This window comes from Arachis ipaensis, chromosome B10, assembly GCF_059453495.1.
Source record: "Arachis ipaensis isolate K30076 ecotype BB chromosome B10, ASM5945349v1, whole genome shotgun sequence".
NCBI lineage: Eukaryota > Viridiplantae > Streptophyta > Magnoliopsida > Fabales > Fabaceae > Arachis > Arachis ipaensis.
In genome coordinates, this window is record NC_142435.1 from 136,882,651 (window position 1) to 136,902,401 (window position 19,751).

General features: G+C 37.4%; 3 protein-coding genes across 4 annotated transcripts; all 3 read left to right on the plus strand.

Annotated features, from left to right (window-relative positions):
* The first annotated feature begins 1,305 nt into the window (after positions 1-1,305).
* On the plus strand, positions 1,306-4,709 carry LOC107623423 (ribulose-phosphate 3-epimerase, cytoplasmic isoform). 2 transcript variants are annotated; one of them, XM_016325672.3, is made up of 8 exons: positions 1,306-1,650; positions 2,012-2,016; positions 3,055-3,117; positions 3,229-3,335; positions 3,453-3,550; positions 3,779-3,871; positions 3,991-4,032; positions 4,359-4,709. In XM_016325672.3, exons 1-8 carry the CDS (start codon positions 1,534-1,536, stop codon positions 4,512-4,514), a joined length of 681 nt encoding a protein of 226 aa, XP_016181158.1. In that variant the 5' UTR covers positions 1,306-1,533; the 3' UTR covers positions 4,515-4,709. The 2 variants fall into 2 exon arrangements, with proteins under 2 accessions (XP_016181158.1, XP_088339913.1); XM_088483787.1 differs by lacking the exons at positions 1,306-1,650; positions 2,012-2,016 and adding an exon at positions 2,052-2,121.
* A 9,184-nt stretch (positions 4,710-13,893) lies between these two features.
* LOC148581852 (uncharacterized) lies at positions 13,894-14,625 on the plus strand. The gene has a single exon (XM_088494090.1). It carries the CDS (start codon positions 13,894-13,896, stop codon positions 14,623-14,625), a length of 732 nt encoding a protein of 243 aa, XP_088350216.1.
* A 296-nt stretch (positions 14,626-14,921) lies between these two features.
* On the plus strand, positions 14,922-17,314 carry LOC107621486 (uncharacterized). Its single transcript, XM_016323501.1, has 3 exons — positions 14,922-16,216; positions 16,693-16,800; positions 16,915-17,314. The coding sequence occupies exons 1-3, from the start codon at positions 14,922-14,924 to the stop codon at positions 17,312-17,314; spliced, it is 1,803 nt and encodes a 600-aa protein (XP_016178987.1).
* Positions 17,315-19,751: the final 2,437 nt, after the last annotated feature.

The following is a 19,751-nucleotide window of genomic DNA, read 5'->3' on the forward strand; positions in this document are numbered from 1 at the left end:
ACGTTTTGATAACTATTAGCAGTATCTTGCACATTTGTGTAAGCCAGTTACTACATACTTATCAGGATATTATGCATGTCTTTGATGTTATTTTGGACCAGAAAGCAAACAACAATTGCATTTAGTACCAGCTAATTTTTGCATCTTACATAACTTATAAGGCTACATCTGACTTTAATTGAAAAACCATTGTGTACAAATGACATTTTTTGAATCGATCGTGGGTAGATTTGTCATGATCTTACACTAAGAACTAATAAGGATCAAACCCTCCTAATAATCAGATACACAGTGCAGACAGCATTACAAACAACTGCCATTGATATCATCATCAGCCAGAACCTAATTTTGCTAAACTCAGCTTCGACGCTCCCTACTCTGGTGAGCATCTTCACTTGAGCCTCAGCCTCATCAACATTTTCCTGCACCCTTCTTTCCGACAGTGCTCTCCTCAAACCCTCACCCTCCCACTGCCCTTCGATTTCGTCTAGCCATGCAAAGAAGTTGCAGTCCGAGTTCTATCCATGGCAAAAAACTAAAATCAGATGCACATTCAACTCCCACAGAATAGGGTGTACAACGGGTTACCTTCCAATTGGGACAACGGACGAACTACCTCCCAGGATTCATCGCCGTCCCAGACTGTAACAGCGTCACCCCCAACCCACAGAAACATCTGCCATTGAACTTCCTGTCCTGCGCCCGTTTTGAAATTGATCTTCCAGAGACACTACCGCTGCCATTCGAAGGTGGAGTGAAGAGTCTTCGCCTCGACATTGGTATTATTTCGAAGATTACTGAGAATCTAGGGTTCGTGCTTTGGATGAAAGAATGTTTGAATTTGGGAAATTTGGGAATTTAGGGTATATTATAACGGATGAAAGAATGTTTGAATTTGGGAAATTTGGGAATTTAGGGTATACTATAACGGTCAGACATGTCAGCAATCCACGTGTGCAGCCTCCTAAGCCATGTCACGCCGTGAAATGCCACGTAGGGAGTGTTACTGACGGAGTCAACGCCGGAATACGGATTGGTTAGTTTCGCACACAGAAATCATGATTGATGGATACATTTGGTAGTTTCCGTCTCTTGTGGGTAGATTTGTCAGCGTTTTCAACTTCCATGGGTACAAATGGTAGTTTACTCTTATATTTGAACCAATTTGTTTAATTTTAATTACCAAAAAAATTTAAATATATGACATTACAAAAAAAAATTGTCTTTTAACATTAATCTCGTGAATAATTATTTAAAATAATAAACGTGATTGTATTTTAGGACATGAGAAAATTAAACTAAAAAATGAAATGAAAAGCTATAAACTTCAACTACCCCCAACGCCAAACACAAATACTAACCCCAACAGCAACAGCACAGCAGCCGCAAGTACAACCACGCGCCACCCTTCAGCGTCCTCTATCTCCTTTATCAACCGCCGTCGGCACCCTCCGTCCATACACCATAGCCTTACAGATAAATCCTCAGAGACGAAACCAAACAAATTTTGAAAAAGAAAAAAGGAGTAAAGAGATGGAAGTGAAAGCAAAAATCGCTCCTTCGATGCTGTCCTCTGACTTCGCCAATTTGGCCTCTGAGACTCAACGGATGCTCAATTCCGGCGCCGATTGGCTCCACATGGACATCATGGTATTGTTTCATACTCTTTCTGACTCAATTCAACTTTTAGTCAGTAACTTGCTGCGTGTCATTTTTAACCTTAGCTTAAAAATTCGATTGCTTCTGAAACAATGCGCAAGATCCACGCTATGATTGGCTGCTCTTAAAAGAACTTGTTATTGTTATTAGCCTCAGTTTGATGTATTTTATATGCCATAACTTTAGGATTTTCTAGCAATTCAATAAACATATCATATTAATGTTCTTATGGTGGATGAATACGACATGTGTATTTGTTAGTATAATTAGTCAAGAATTGATGAGATTGTGCATCTTTTGTTTCATAAGTTGATCATGATTTCTCATATTTCTCATTTTTATTCGTTTGCAGGACGGGTAAGGTGTCTTTGTTTTTCTTATGCTGCTATCTTTGTCCTGAACCAATGAACCCTGAGGTTGTTGCTACGCTGGCCTACGCCGAGTTGACTACTGGCCACTGGGGTTTTTTTCTCAATTCATTTTATTTCTGTGCTTTCCAAATCCCACCCCGCGGCGGGCAGGGTAGTTATTGACTTCTTTGTTAGTTTGTTATAGTTGATTGGTATTGTTGAGTGTCTCTACATCTGTGGAAAATAAGAAGGTTTTGATCTTTTGGAATTAAGAGCGGTTGGTAATTTTTCGTGCAAATAGTAGCTTTATTTCTAAAAACTGCAATATATGTACATGGGATGATTCGTTAGACGTAACAAGTTCGGATCATATTCTTGGTTCTCTTTTTTTTCTGGTACTCTTTCAAAAGGTACATCTTTTTTTTGCGTAGCTTTGGTCTTTGAGGTATTCATCCCAGTTCATTCAAATAAGTATTTTTTCTTAATAGTGATATTTTAGCAGTAGGGATAAGAATTATTGTTCAGTTGTGGAAGGTCATGCTGTATCTGTTCAGGTTGTTTATTGACTGGATTATCGTCATTAAGGCTGGTCATGCTGTATCTGTTCAGGTTGTTTATTGACTGGATTATCATCATTAAGGCTTTCTTTTCACTACATAGGAACTAGGAAGTAGATCTTCGTTCAAGTTAAATAACAGCAATAACAGGATCCAAGCAATGTCAAGAACTCATTCTAGGTTCTGCTAGGGCTTTCAGTGCTGCATTCTCTATTCTGAATTCCCTCTAATTGTATAAGTGACATGTAGTTTGTTCATTTCATTAAACAGGCATAGAGTTAGATGCTTTGAATATTAATATTTAATAGTAGCTGCTATGATTTGAAGCATAAAATCTTATAACTTTTTTGGGTGCTAGTTCTTTTCATGATTAATTTTGTAATAATAGGAGAAATTTTATTTGTCAAATTGACTTTGTTGTTTTGGATGAATTAGAGTCAGCTCATGGTGCCTTTTTCCATTTCCCCTTCTTTTTCGATTTCATGCAGGCACTTTGTCCCGAATTTGACCATTGGTGCTCCAGTTATTGAAAGTTTGAGAAAGCACACAACGTAACTATCTTCCTTCCATACTGGTCTAAATCTTTTTTAAAGCCGAAAATTGTATTTTTCTCATAACATTATAAAGTGTGCATTTAAATCATGATTCATTAACCCTTGCAGGGCTTATTTGGACTGTCACCTGATGGTTACAAATCCTATTGATTATGTTGAGCCTCTGGGGAAAGCTGGTGCTTCTGGTTTTACATTTCATGTAGAAGCATCTAAAGGTTGGTCCTTACGCTTCCTTCTTTTGGTTATTCTTCATGGTATGCTATTTTCTTATTCACACATTTATCTATTATTTATTTACTTTTCACTTTCTTATTCATGTTTCCTACAAACAGATAACTGGCAAGAACTTATTCAAAGAATTAAGTCACTGGGCATGAGGCCTGGTGTAGCATTAAAGCCTGGGACACCTATTGGAGATGTTTATCCTCTGGTATGATCCCCCTTGGTTCTCATCTTGTCATAACTGTATGGATTTTATTATCATCATTATCTTTTTGAGATTGTCCCAAATCAGTGTTTATAAATTTAGGGAACATGCAATATATCCACTCACTTAGAAGATTTATCCTTAAAGTGTGTTCTAATAGATAATTTATTCTTAAGTATGTGTTACTTTTCCTTCTTTTTGTGCCCCTTTTTATCTTTATTCCTTTCTCAGGTTGAAGCTGAAGCCCCTGTTGAAATGGTTCTTGTGATGACTGTAGAGCCTGGATTTGGCGGACAAAAATTTATGCCAGAGATGATGGATAAGGTATGGTTACGTTTAATTTTCGTATATTATCATGTGGTGTTATTTTCTTCTAATGGTGGGAATCAGTTTTTGATTAGGTATTTTGCTTAATTTGTTTTCCCTTCTAAATTTGTAACCAGGTACGGATACTGAGGAAGAAGTATCCATCACTTGATATAGAGGTATTATCTAATCATATTTTCTTTCCTTTAACATCACATGTTGCATGCATATTCTTCGAGACTCTTTCGCTTTGATTGATTTTCACATTTTACACTCAGTTATGTTCTCACACTTCATCGAATGACTCTGGCCGTGCCAGTGAAATTATGTTTATTAGTTGTTGCTTCTGCATGTTTCCATATCTTGTATAAGTTTGTCACTGAAACTTTCCTTTCTACATTTTTCGTTAAGTGCTCACTTCTTGAGTTCATGGAGAAGTGATATTCATGAACACTAGTGATACTTTGTTTTACAATGATCAAAACATGCTCAATTTCAATTGCAGGTCGATGGTGGTTTAGGGCCTTCGACCATAGAGATGGCTGCGTCTGCCGGGGCAAACTGCATTGTCGCAGGAAGTTCGGTTTTTGGAGCCCCTGAACCAGCTGAAGTAATATCCTTACTGAGGAATTCTGTTCAGAAAGCCCAGCAAAAATGTTGATAAAGTATATAGATCCTCCAGTTGTGTTTACAGCAGAATCCACGAATTCACATACACTTATCAATCTACATAATGTGCCAACATGTTGATGACTCTAATAAAAGACCATGTGATTCATTGGTGTTAATGTCTGTATCTAGTGTACCTTTATGAATTGTGCAGGCATATATAATACTAAATCTTCAAGTTTGATTTTGATTATCTGTATTCTTACATTATCCCGTGTATAATTGTGGGATTTTGTAAGCTACTACGCAAGGGTTATGTTTTGGGATTTCAAAAAAGGTTTTATAAAACAGGTATCGGCAAAAATTACCCACTACTGGGACGAAAACAAAGATCTGCGAAGTTTTTACGAGAATGAAGACCTGTCCCTACGAATAAATTGGGATGGAGGTGGGGAAAGAAATCCTCACCCTTCGATGCTTCGTTAAATCCCAATGACATGAAATTATAATATAATTAGTATTTTTAGTTGTTACGGGAATAATATAATTTTTTTAAAATTACGGTCTACTTTGTTTTGACAATATAAATTATGCATAATATAAAAGATTTATAAAATAAAATTATTTTTACAAAAAAAATTGTAAGTTGACAAAAGTTTCTAACTAAGAAGACCAAGGTCTTTGTAGATAAAAAATCAAATAATAAAATTTTTAATTATTATTTTTATATAAAAAGTCTAATTTTTTATTAATAATTAATTTTAACATTCGTTATTTAAAATTTAAAATAATTTAACGTATATACTTTTACATTTAATTAGACGTTAAGTCTGTTGCACAAATAGAAATAATTAATTTTTATACTTGTTATTTAAAAATAATATTTTTTCTCTCTATGTATATAAAAATATAATTAGATATTAGCATAAAAAATTATATTGACAGTTATAAAATTAATTCAAAATTAATATTTTTTAAACACTTGAATCTTGATTCTAACTTTTAATTATAACATTAGTATTCTCTCCAAATTATATGTAATAAATATTTGAAAAAAATAAATAAAAATATAAATTAAAAAGATAAGCGGTGAAAATTTAAAACTAAATAAAAAATAAAAAAATATGTATATAATAATATTATTTTTTATTTGAATTATATTATTTTATTAATTTTGTTTTCTGTAGAATAGAAAGGTATAAAAAATAGAGAATGAGAAAAAAAGAGAAAAAGATAAAGATGAAGAATAAGAGTGATAGTTTGTTAATTTTAGAAGAAAAATTTTATTTTAATTATAATAAAAAAATATCGGATGATATATTTTGATTTGTCAAATTACTAATATAAAATATAAATTATATATAGAGTGAAAATGGTAGAGAGAAATAGAAAAATAGAGAGAGGTAGATGTGAGAATTTAGGAAGGGAGTTTATTAATTTTAGAGGAAAATATTTTCTCTCAATTTTAATAAGAGAGTGTCATGTGACACATTTGGTTATTAAATTATATAGTAATATATGATACATAATATAGGTATATTTTAATTTCAATTTTAATATTTTAATTTTAATGCAATTAAAGAATATCATGTTGTACATTTTGATTGTCAAATTCATAATTAGTCATTGATAATGAATAATGATATATAAAAGAGATAGAGTGGTTGAAGGAATGAGAGAGATAGAGAAAGGAAGATGGAGGAGGGGAGACTTTTTAATTTTGGAGGAAAATATTTGATTTCAATTACAATGAAAGAGTGACATGTGGCACATTTTGGTTGTAAAATTAGTAAGGAGGAGAGAATAATTCTTTAATTTTGGAGGAAAAGATTTGATTTCAATTATAATGAAAGAGTGACATGTAGTACATTTTGGTTGCAAAATTAATAGGGAGGAGAAAATCTACTTAATATATTAAAACTGAATTTTTTCCCAACTAATTAAAGTGAGGTATTAATTCCTTGTGAATTCATTTTTCCTCCAAAATGAAAGCACTATTCTCTCTTCTAAATTTATTTTAGAAAAATATCTTTATTATAATTATATTACAATTAGCATCTAATAAATAATGCATGATTATACATACTAATTTAAGAAAAATATTTTTATTATAATTATATAAAATTAATATTTAATACATTATCGACTAATAAAAGTGATGTGCCAATTTCTCATGAATTTATTTTTCCTCCAAAATGAAAACACTATTCTGTCTTCTAAATTTATTTTAGAAAAATATCTTTATTATAATTATATTACAATTAGCATTTAATGAATAATACATTATTATACTAATTTAGAAAAATATCTTTATTATAATTATATAAAATCAATATTTAATACATTATTAAACTAATTATTAATCAAAAATATTTTTAATCGTTTTAATTATATTGATACAATTTTAATTAATTCTCATTTATTATGCAATAATTTTATTAGTGGCAAGTTGTTATGTTAATGGTGGCCTATTTATAATAATAATAATAATAGATAATTGTCAAACATTGTTTACCTATATTCAATTAGTTAACAAATTTAATTTTAGTTGTTATATTTTATTTTCTACATAATTATGTTAATTGTCAATAATTTTTTTATAATTATACATCAAATCAGCATTTAATATATAATTATGTTAATTGTCAATAATTTTAATTTTCAATCATTGTAATATAATTTTAAATTAACCGTAACTTTCGACAAGTTGATATTGATTTCTGCCTTGAAAAATTAAAACAAAAATTTATGATTTTAATCATAATAAAAATGTATATAATATGATAATGACTTATTCAATCACGGTAAATATATGATGTATAAAGTAAATAATAAAAAATTAACTTAATAATAACTAATTTATATAATTATTGTTGTTCTAATAAATGCTATATATAATTTTTTTGTGAGCCTAAATTTGAGAACCAACTCAATTTTTTTTAATTTATTACTTCTTTGACTACTTCATAGAATAAGAAATTAAGAATGTATTCTTCGTTTTTCATCGAAGTTGATCCTTTAAGGTACAATTTATAATTTTTTATAGTATTTTTATAGACTCATTCTATTATATTATTCTTTTAATAATTTAATGATTGTTCTTACTCCAACTTATTCTTTTCGTCTAATGTTCCAGTGCGATTGTCTTTTGCCGCAATAATTTACAATGCACCACATCCATCAAATACCATCTAAGTTGTATTCACTTATTTGGATTCTAATTATATGGATGCAAGTGTCCAGTGAATGGGCAGTAAACTCTTTATTTTACCAAAGGATGGTTGGATCTACTCACATATTATGACCAACCTAATGAAATATGGGTAAAGTTAGTTTTTTAGGGAGGAGTTCGATTTTTTATTGAGGAATTATTTTCTCGGAGCTTTGTAGGCCAAGTTCAAGTTTCATCCCCTCCATGCTTTCTACGTCTGCTCGGAAATCTTCAAATTGGAGCACATAATGAGATTGAATTTCCTTAATTTAAGTTCAGTTTTGGTAAATTCGTGTCAAACTTGCAGATGCAATTTCAACAATTGGTAATATATTCAAATTTTCTTATTTTTAGCTTTTTGTAATTAAAATAATTTTATAACATATTGTGTTTTTTTTTTAAATTACCAGCATTTTTTTTGTATCAATGCAATGTAATTAAGGGAAATAAACGTCTTTTTAGATTCTCGGTGTGGCAATTCTATACTTTGTCGCATTGCATGGATAGCGGATGATGAAACTTATTTAACAAGGGGATGGTCTGATTTGCATGAATTCTAAATGTTCGAACTTATGATATTTTAGTTGATTTTTATTACGAGAATGACTCTAATCTATATGTGTCTAAGGACAAGAATAGATTAAATATATTTAAGTAATTTAGTTCTAATATTGGTATTTGATTAAATTAGTTTTAGATTAATTTAAATTTAAATTGTTATCTCAATTTATATATTACGACTCTTCTTCTTTAATATGTTATTTTTAAATTTTTGAATATGAAATTTCTTTCTTTTTTTGGTTTTTAAGTTATTTTTATTTGCTCTCATTATAACTAAGGAAAAAAAATAGTTAAGTTAAAAAAACTGCAAATAATAAATATTATTTTTTATATGACAATTATTTTAATCAATTATGTAAAATTATTGTAAATAAATAATAAAATAATTAATAATTATGTACGAATAAATCAACAATAATATTTATTAAAAGTTTTACATGTCCAATAATATTTTTAGTTGTGTTTAAATTTTGATAATAAGTTTAACTTACTTATTTTATATAATGAATACATTGGAGATTATATCATTCTTTATAAAATACAAAATTTTTACTCTATATTATTTGTCAATTATTTATTTATTTAGTATTATATATTTTTTCTCTTCTTGACTTCTTTAACTATTTAGATAATATATATATTGAGCAAGTATTTTTATTGAATTAATCATAAAGATTAATAAAATATAATGACATAATTTTCACCTAATTGTAGCAAATATCTCCATTAAAAATATTGGCTAATTATTATCGTGTACAATTAGTGTGTATATATATATATACACTAGCAGAAGCCCACGCATACGCGCGGGTAGCGGGTAGTAGTGTTTAATTATTATAACTACTCTTTAAAACATTTAAATAACTTTGTGATGGACTTATGTTATTTTTTTGTAATTATTTATTTGTTTATCTTTATAGTTATCTATATAAGATACGTTGCGAAAAGTATTAATACTTAAAAAGTTATATAAATTGTTAAAGTACATGTTAAATTTGGAAAGAATTTAACATATTACTAAACTTTGTATTTCTATTAAACCAAGTGAAATGTATATGAACTTAAGGAGATGATATAAAAAATTGTGTACTATTAATAGAAAATTGATGACTTGTCGACTCTAATTATAAACTGGATAAACTACATTATACTCTTAAATTGATTAAAATGGTATTATTATAAGGCATATTGATTTATTATAGCTCCTTATCAGAATTAACTATTTATGTATTTAACGTAAGGATTTTTACACTTTAAATGTTTAGACTTTCTTTTTATTACATTATAATTGTAATTCATGAATATTTGACATTTATTGGTATGATTTATTGGTCTATAAATATGAACAAAAAATGTTGTAGTTAAGTCATAGGAATTAATTAATATTTTTTTAATATTAAGTATTCGATTTTGTATCAAGATATAATGTGATATTTTTGTATTTAAAAATAGATTACTAAAATTCTATATTACGTACATCATGTTTTTTTTTATTGATTTCAACATACTGTAACAACACATAATATAGATAAAGACTGAATTTTAAAAAGAACATACAAACAAAAGACCAATTGCTGATATAGTGCCATTGTACTAAGTACTTCCATACTAAAGACGCCAGCTCCAAAAGTAGTGCAATAAAGGCAAAACAAAAAATAAAAGAAAAATAGACACACCAAGTTGACATTACACAACATTACAACTTAGATCTAGACCTTAATTCCCAGTAAAAATGACTAACAACAAACCCCTACACTTTTGTTAAGTACAACTTTGCCATTTCTAAATGCATTATGTCATACACGACGATACAAAGTTTCATAAGTGATTTCAGTCTCACCTTATCGTCATAAACAATCCACTGAAGCCTCCTTCTTGTATCATTTATGGGGTTATATCTAGTAATATGGAATTGGGAGAATTTGCTATCATTTATTTCAAGCATGTGTATATATCTCTCCATTACTTGGATAAGATCATGGTCCATTTTTAAATTGTAATTTCATCCTACCACTTCATCAGTTAAACCTTCAAATACAATCTTCTGGCCTTGTTGCATCCCTTGACAACATGCACTTTAAGCACCTTCTTTTCTTTAAGTGACCTTGTTTTTCTTGTATTGAGTAGATCTATCTCTCTTGCTAATAACCTCACCTACATAAATTGATAGATAAACTATAGGAAGATACACAAAAAGGGGAGGGAGAAAAGTAAAAATAAAGCTTTCATAATTGCTTCTATTTTGTTGGAACCTGAATACTTTCGACATGTTGCAAAATCTGCAAGCCACCTATATTATTAGCTCTCAAATTAACGTTTGAAAGTAAAGAAAACAAACTTACAAGATATGTTTATATTTGGAATCATGCATAACTACATATAAAAATAAATTCAAACTTGGCTTTTTTTTGTTATATAAAAATAAATAGAGACATAAATATGTTATATTAATAGAATTTATAAATTATTAAAATTAAAGCATTACTAAGAGAAAGGTTGAAAACTAAGATTAATTTTTTAGAAACTATCTAGAGACATGTCTTAAGCTAGAGGTAGTTTATTATCTTTATACATTAGCTCTTGATATGTTCAGAATATTAATGAGTAAAAATGAAATAAATTTATATTAAATCTACATCATTGATATATCTCACATCATCAATTAGCAAGATATATGTCACATAGTTAATCATCAACCATATTAAAAGCTACAAAAGTATGTAATTTAGTTAAAAAATTATACATGACTAACCTTCTTTAAATACATTTCAAGAAAATACAAAACATCATGATTTTTTCATTTCTCCAACTACTTAAAAGTTAGAGTTAATTTTACTACAACTATATATCGTCAAATCCAAAGCCACAGACTAATCATCAATACCAAAAGTTGAGAACAAATTATTATAACAGTCGCCACCACAAATAGTTCACAGCTTTCATTCTCAATCAAAATCCTACTAAAAAAATTAATCGTGTAAATATTGTCAATACAACTATAAAAATATTTTTTGAAATACATCATTCTTGATATTTTGTATATCAAACACACACATGACACATAAATAAAGGACAAAAATAAATAATTTAAAAAAATAAAAAGTTGCAAAATTGGAATAAAATTTAATTAGCATATACAAATTATTTCAGGCTTCAAATAAAATTAGAAGCTTTAATAAAATTTAATACAATATAGACCAATATCCAAATAAATTTATCTACACCGTATTATTGTTGCAAGTTGCAATAGCAAACGTACTATTATATTAAAGGTTCACAAATAAAAGAATTAATTTAATTAGCATATACATGAATTGAGTAGTTAATCTCTTCTTATGTTAATGTTTAATCAAATTATAAAAGTTCAATATATAAAATTTAGAATGGTTAATTCTGTTCCGGCCCAGCACACAAGCAATTCGGGTACTTTCTGAGAGCTGACCCGACGGGTTTCCTGACCCACCAACTCACCTTATTCCCCTACCTCATCAGAATTTCTGGACAGCTGGAAAGGAAACTTTCAGGAAAGAGGGTCTGCACATGTGGGACCCGCTCTAATACAGACTATATAAGGGGAGGGCCCTACCCCTCCCTCCAGGTACGTCACTCACATTACCCTAATTGCCGCCTCTTGTACGGACACTGACTTGAGCGTTGGAGTCCTTGCAGGTGGCATCCCCCTCCTCGCCAGCTCGGAAGAGTCTCGCTCACCTGCCATCCAGAGCTCGTCCAAGCCAAGCATCCAACCACCCACCAACTCTCGAATTTAATAGAACCAAATCCGCTTCGGACCCAAGCAACCGAATATTGGTGCCGTCTGTGGGGACCTGGATTGAATGGCATCGTTGTTCCTACACTTGGACGAGCTTCGCGAAGAAGGAGGGGCCCGCCTAAGGAGCAGGGTGAGCTCTGCAGGCGCCTCCCGCGCCCGAGAGGCATCCTTTCGGAGGAACGGGAGACGACTACGCAAGGATCATGCAGGAGCTCAGACACAGGGTGCAAAATCTCGAACGCGAGCTAGCGGCACGAGATCGATATCGCCCCTCCCGTAGCAGGGACTCCCGGCCAAGCCTATCCCGCACCCGCTCTCCACTCAGGAGAGTGGAAGGCCGTGAGGGAAGCTGGGGAGGAGATGACGGGTGAGCTGAGACCAATGCTCGAACCTGTTCCCGTATGCCCGAAAGGACCGAGGGCCATGGGGAAACGGAGGAAGGAAAAACGGGACCCCGTCATCATAGGGGCAACCAACCCCTTTCCACCCCTCCATCCTCAAAGTTTGCCTACCCAAACACTTCGACAAACTGATAGACATGAAGTACGATGGGACCAAGGACATTCAAGAACATCTGACGACTTTTGAAGCCAGGATGAATCTCGAAGGGGTAGGCGATGCAGTGAGGTATCGTGCATTCCCGGTGACGCTGGCAGGCCCGGCGATCTGTTGGTTTAACGCACTCCCGCAAGAGTCCATTACGACCTTCGCGGACATATCGCACAGCTTCTTAGCCCGGTTCACCACGTGTATTGTCAAGGCAAAGCACCTAATCAACCTACTAGGGATCACCCAGAAAATCGGAGAACTGACCAGGAAGTTCCTAGACAGGTTCAACAATGAGTGCTTAGAAATAGACGGCCTAACAAACTCGGTGGCGAGTTTGTGTTTGAAAAACGGCCTACTAAATGAGGATTTCAGAAAGCACCTCACCACTAGACCCGTCTAGACGATGCAAGAAATTCAGAATGCAGCCAAAGAATACATCAATGATGAGGAAGTTAGTCAGGTGGTGGCACCCAATAAATGGCAGCCAGCTAACCCCCCTCCTAGGCAACCCGTCTACTCAAAAAAACAAAGGGAGACCCCCAGGGAAGGAGCACCGACAAAGCTACCCAAACCATTTCCTCGGGTGGGTAAGTTCACAAACTATACCCCCCTCACAGCCCTTATAACAGAGGTGTACCAACAAATAGCAGACAAAGGGATCCTGTTAAAGCCTCAACAGTTGAAGGACAGGACAGGGGGAACAAGAACTTGTACTATGACTATCACAAAGGCTTCGGCCACAAGACGCAAGACTGCTTCGACCTCAAGGATGCCCTGGAGCAAGCTATTCGTGAGGGAAAGATAGTTGAATTCTCCCAATTCATCAGGGAGCCCGAAGACGGGAGCGCGAACGGTCCGAGGAGGATCGCAGTCGGGCTGTGAAGCAAAGGCAAGATAGCACAGAGAACGCGGACAACACCCCCACGGTAGTTGTCAACGTAGTGGTAGAGCGCGACTGACCTCCCAAGTCAAAATCGACAACAAGGAAGGATGTCAAAATCAGCAACTGCGTCGTCAGGGAATCCGAGGACCCTATCCAAGGACCCACCCAGGATGTCCTTCGGCCCAGAGGACCAATGGCTGCATGACCTCCTAGAGAACCCGCCTATGGTGATCACAGCAAGGATTGGCACAGGTCTAGTCAAACGAATCCTCGTTGACACGGGAGCTGACTCAAATATCATGTTCAGAAACGTATTTGATGCCCTGGGGCTCGAGGAAGCTGACCTCAAGGCCCACTAACACAGCGTCATAGGCCTAGGGGACAACTACATAAGGCCCGACGGAGTGATCACCCTCTCAGTCTATATAGGGTCGAATGAAGCAAAGAAGTCAGTAATGGCGGAGTTCGTCGTCTTACGAGACTCCACAACTTACAATGTTATTATGGGAAGAAAGACAATCAACGAATTCTCGGCTGTAATATGCACTAAGTTTTTGGTCATGAAATTCGTCACAGATGATGGGGTCGTCGGATCCATAAGAGGTGATGTGGAAATGACCATTGCATGCGATAACACCAGCCTTTCCCTGAGAAAGAGGTCGAAGGAGGCAGCCGGTGTTTTTCTGGCCAATTTAGATGCAAGGCTAGACGAGAACCCGAGGCCAAAGCCCCAAGGTGACCTAGAGAAGTTTCGATTTGGGGACTCGGAGGAAAAGTTTACCTTCGTGAATAGAAATCTCCCCCACAACCTAAAGGAGCCTCTCATGAAGACTATGAGAGCGAACGGCAATCTCTTTGCCTGGACCCCAGCCGATATGCCAGGAGTGGACCCCAACTTCATGTCCCACCAGCTGGCCATAAAGCTGGACACCAAGTCCGTAGCACAGCGGAGGAGGAAAATGTCGCAGGAAATAGCAAACGAGGTGGCCAAGCAGACGGCCAGCCTGCTAGATGCCGAGTTTATAAGAGAGTTCGAGTACTCGACATGGCTGTCCAACGTAGTCCTTGTTAAGAAAGCCAACGGGAAGTGGAAAATGTGTGTGGACTACTCGGACCTCAATAAAGCCTGCCCCAAAGACTCCTTTCCCCTCCCAAATATCGATGCCCTGGTCGACGCAGCAGCGTGATATCGTTTCTTGAGTTTCATGGACGGTTAGTTTGGGTACAATCAAATACCCATGCACCAACCTGACAAGGAAAAGACGGTGTTCATAACGCCAACCGGTACGTACTGTTACAAAGTGATGCCATTTGGACTGAAAAATGCTGGGGCAACCTATCAAAGGATGATGAACAGAGTCTTCGGTGACCTCATCGGCAAGTCGGTTGAGGTATATGTCGACGACATCCTCGTAAAGACCAGTGAGCCAAATGATCTGGTAAGAGACCTCGAGACCGTTTTCGAGTCTCTTCAAAGCACAACATGAGGCTCAACCCCTTTAAGTGCGCTTTTGCCATGGAAACTGGGAAGTTTCTCAGCTTCATGATAACGCAAAGGGGGATAGAAGCCAACCCGGATAAGTGCGAAGTTGTCTTGCAAATGACAAGCTCGGGTTATGTTAAGGATGTGCAAAAATTGGCAGGAAGGCTCACTGCCCTATCTTGTTTCCTGGGCACATTGGCAACAAAGGCCCTCCCCTTCTTCAATCTGATGAAGAAAGGGATAGCCTTCGAATGGACCCCAGCATGTGAAGAAGCATTCGACCATTTCAAAAGGATATTATCAACACCTCCTATCCTCGGCAAGCCGAAAGAAGGGGAATCATTGTTCTTATACCTGGCAGTTACAGATCAAGCCCTAGCAACTGCCCTCATTCGAGAGGAACGCAAGATCCAGCAACCAGTATACTTTGTCAGTAAGGCACTCCAAGGAGCAGAGCTGAGGTACACTAAGTTAGAAAAATTGGCCTATGGCCTGTTGATCTCATCCATAAGGTTGAAACAATACTTCCAAGGGCACCCGGTCACTGTCAGGACCGACCAAGCCATTAGACAAGTTCTCCAGATACTTGATTTAGCGGGCCGCATGATGGCGTGGGCTATCAAGTTGCCCCAGTACGATTTGCACTACGAACCTAGGCATGCAATCAAGGCCCAAGAAATAGTGGACTTCCTGGTAGAGGTAATCGGTGACCCGCCCGAGCACACGAGCACACGGTGGAAGCTCTATATGAACGGAGCTTCCAACCAGGCATTTGGAAAGGCAGGGATAATACTTGAAAGCCCAGCTGGAATGACTTACGAGCAATCAGTCAAGTTTGATTTCCCGGTATCTAACAATCCAGCGGAATATGAAGCCTTGATAGGGGGTCTACTCTTGGCCAGAGAGGTCGGGGCATTGCGGGTCAAAGTCAACAGCGACTCCCAGATCGTTACTTCCCAAGTTAATGGGACCTATCAGGCCAAAGATTCCCTACTCCAGAAGTATTTGGAGATGGTAAAAAGGTTATGTGAAGACTTTGAAGAGGTCATGATTCAACATGTACCCAGAGAAAGAAACGCGAGGGCCGACCTCTTGTCAAAGTTAGCAAGTACAAAGCCAGGGATGGGAAACCGATCTCTGATCCAGGGGTTGATCAAGGAGGCGTCGGTAACCCTCTGTGTCATACAGGCACTGAACCCCCCCTCATGGATTGATCCAATCCGCCATTTCCTAGAAAATGGCAAGCTCCCTAAAGGCGAATGGGAAGCCAGGGCGGTAAGGCGGGAAGTAACCAGGTATGTAGCAATACAAGGCCAGCTATACAAACGAGGGCTCAATCAGCCACTGTTGAAGTGCTTACGCCCCGACTAAATGGACTACGTTCTTAGCGAAGTCCATGAAGGATGCTGCCGCCACCATATTGGAGGAAAGGCGTTAGCCAGAAAGTTCATCAGAGCCGGATACTATTGGCGCTCCATAATGTCGGATGCCCAAGAATTTGTAAAAAGGTGTAAGAAGTGCTAGGAGAATGCTAACTTCCATAATTCCCCAGCAATGGAGCTAAATTCGATGCTGACGTCGCGACCATTCGCCTAATGGGGGGTAGACCTTTTGGGCCCATTTCCAGTAGGTCTCAGGCAGGTCAAGTATCTAATTGTGGCGATCAATTACTACACTAAGTGGATCGAGGAAGAATCGATGGCCAGTATATCTTCGGCGAATTGTCGGAAGTTCATATGGAGACAAGTGATCTCCATGTTTGGAATTTCAGAGGTCGTCATCTCGGACAACGGGACACAGTTCGCAGACAGGAAGTTTGGGGAGTTCCTCTCAAGACTGGGGGTCAAGCAGAAATTCTCTTTGATAGAACACCCGCAGAGTAATGGCCAAGTGGAAGCTACGAACAAGGTCATTCTTCGTGGCCTAAAGAAACGATAGACCAGAAGAAAGGTTCCTGGGCTGACAAGCTCGCCTTGGTTTTATGGTCATACAGGACGATACCCCAATCTTCTACCGGGGAAACCCTGTTTCGGCTTACTTATGGGGTCGACGCCGTCATCCCAATTGAAATCGGGAAACCAAGCCCGAGACTGCTCCTTGGGGGCGTAGACGAAGCGGTGGAGAAGGATCTGATTGACGAAACCAGGGAGATGATCCACTTGACAGAAACAGCGTTGAAGCAAAGAGTGCCTTTAAGATACAATGCCAAAGTGCTGAAGAGAAGCTTCGAGACAGGCGACCTGGTGTTGCGGAGAAATGACATCGGATCACTGACCCCAGGAGAAGGCAAGTTGGCAGCAGATTGGAAAGGCCCATACAGTTTAAGAGAAGTGCTCGGCAAAGGAGCTTACAAGCTGGAACGCTTGGATGGAAGCGAGGTACCCAGGACATGAAACGTAGTGAACGTGAAAAGATTTTACTCTTGAAAGGCGACATGACAACTTAACGGGTTTCCGCTCTTTCGTCATCTAGTTTTTGTTATTTCATTTGTTACCATGATTTATCTCACTTGCTATCATGTTTTGTTTCATTCTAAATTTCATGAACATTGCATTTTGCCATTTTGCTAATTTTAAGGGTTACGCCTTTATTTTTTACACGGCTAACCGGGACTGATCACCCCGGAATCCATAATCGGTGTTAAGTGCCATAAGTAAAATATGCGGTCTACTAGCCAAATGATAAGGCTAGCAAATAGCAACATGCAATTATTTTTCAAAGGTAACTAATCGGCCTTCAAAGCCTACCGGCTTGATGATAAGGAAAATAATACATTTTCAAAGGTAATTAATCGGCTAAAAAATATGTATACAACGAGTCAGCGCAACAAAACAAGGGCAACACATCAGCCCAATAAGTCAAAAGTTACAAAACAAGGGCAACACATTGGCCCAACAAATCAAAAGTTACAAAACAATGGCAACACGTCAAAGTATTACAACAAGAACAACACGTCGGCCCGAAAGGAAAGTTCAAATTATAGAAACATAAAACAGGCCATAGCTACTAAGGAGCTCCCGCCTTCTTGGGAATGTCCACGATCTTGCCGTCTTGAACCATTTTAAAGGCCCCAACCGAGGAAGTATCGAGATCATGTGCCAACACGGCAATCTGAGCTTTGATCCCCTCCTTGGTTGCCATGACGACCTTCTTGGCGTCCCTCACAATGTCCTTGTTCTTCCTCTTCAAGAAGGCAACCACCTGCTGAGCAGCCTGAGCCGACCTCTTGACTTCACCGTGCTTTTCCTCTAGCTCTTTCAATTTTTTTCTCCAACTCCTTGACCTTGGCCTCCGCAGAGATAGCCTGACCCCGGGGGGTATTCAAATCCTTAGAAAGGGAAAGGTTACGCTCCGCCAGCCTGTTGATCTCGGTGGCATCTTCCTCCGCCTTCTTATCCTTCTCGGTGAGCTGAGTCTTGAGGGACCCTTCCCAGGCCGTCAGGTTGGAAATATCTTTGTGGGTGGCGCAAAGCTTTCCCTCTAGAACCTGGCGATGGGCCAAAACAGGCTCTGCCTTCCGGGCAATGGTTGCAGCTTGAAGGAGGCTGCGATAAACCCACTTTGCTTGGGCAGTAAAATCCTCTTCCCGAAAGAACTCCTCGATCTCCGGGAGGAGTTGAGAGTCAATAAAGCCCCCAGCATCAAAACTCCTCTCCATTACTGTTAGAGTCTCCCCAACAGGTCCTTTTTCGTTTCTTAGGATTGGGCATGATGGTTAAATCAGGATCAGCCTCAAGGCCAGTTTCCTGCTCCAAGATCGGCTCCTCCACAGCCGCGTTCTCTGGAGGGTGTTCGGCCTGAAACCTCCCGGAAGGCTGAGAGTCGTCCTAACCTCCTGCAACAACTTGGTCGCTCCCTTCGCCAACGGTGTTGGAGCCCAGGTTGTCTGAATGGGTAGCCGAGGAATCATCGTCATCACTTCCAAGGAAGTGGGCCATAAGATCGGCCATGGTGGTCTTCCCATCATCCATGGAAACTGCAGAAGAAACATAAATAAGATACCAAAGTTGGCAATAAGAAACACCAGAATAAATGGAAAGGAAGCGTCTAAGAAAACGAGGCGATAACCTACCGACATGAGTTCGATTGACTTCCCGGTCCCCCATCACTAGGTGGGGATTCAGATTTTTGGAACCAAAAATTGCCAACAGAATATCGGCAATCCGGTGGTTCTCCTCACTTATCCCTTTGTAAGTTTGTTTTATCAAATAGTCCGAGCTCGCCCCAAAACTCAGTAGGTCGGGATCCTTCTTTTCCCCTCCAGGGTAAGCCAGAAGGGGTGATGACCCAGGGCAGGCCATACCTTAAAGAAGGTACTCTTGAAGTGATGGAAGGAATCTTCGAAGAGGTCAAATATTCTACGGCCTTGAACGGCTTGGAAGGACATATACCCCTTTTTCGTCTTCCCCTCACAAGAGGGGTTCGTTAGAAGAAAGGGATAAAGGAAGACGTTTATAGAGGCCGGGATCTCCAAGTACTCACAAACCAGTTCGAAACACCAAACGACAACCCAGCTATTTGGATGAAGCTGTGACGGGGCAACATCGCAGCGGTTGAGTAGTGACATCACGAAAGGGGAGAAAGGAAGCCGAAGACCCAACATATTAAACATGGGCTTATATACCCACAGCCAGTCGGCCACCCGAGGTGAAGCCATGTTTTTATGGCACACCCTCTCGCGATCGCTAGAGACATAGACTTCGTATCGACTTCCTTAGGACCTCCCCCGCATAAAGAACCCGTGTCCCGGAGAGCCTAGAGCTCCTCCCTGGTCACCCGAGACGGTGTGTCCTTCACATCCGAGGTCACCCAGGCATAAAAGTCAATAAC

Coding starts and splice junctions, on each gene's coding strand:
- LOC107623423 (XM_016325672.3), top strand. CDS start 1,534: ATGGAAGTGAAAGCAAAAATCGCTCCTTCGATGCTGTCCTCTGACTTC. Junction 3,336..3,452: donor TCATGTAGAAGCATCTAAAG/GTTGGTCCTTAC, acceptor TCCTACAAACAG/ATAACTGGCAAGAACTTATT. Junction 4,033..4,358: donor ATCCATCACTTGATATAGAG/GTATTATCTAAT, acceptor TTTCAATTGCAG/GTCGATGGTGGTTTAGGGCC.
- LOC148581852 (XM_088494090.1), top strand. CDS start 13,894: ATGGCGGAGTTCGTCGTCTTACGAGACTCCACAACTTACAATGTTATT.
- LOC107621486 (XM_016323501.1), top strand. CDS start 14,922: ATGAGGCTCAACCCCTTTAAGTGCGCTTTTGCCATGGAAACTGGGAAG. Junction 16,217..16,692: donor GTAAGGCGGGAAGTAACCAG/GTATGTAGCAAT, acceptor TTGGAATTTCAG/AGGTCGTCATCTCGGACAAC. Junction 16,801..16,914: donor TTTGATAGAACACCCGCAGA/GTAATGGCCAAG, acceptor ATGGTCATACAG/GACGATACCCCAATCTTCTA.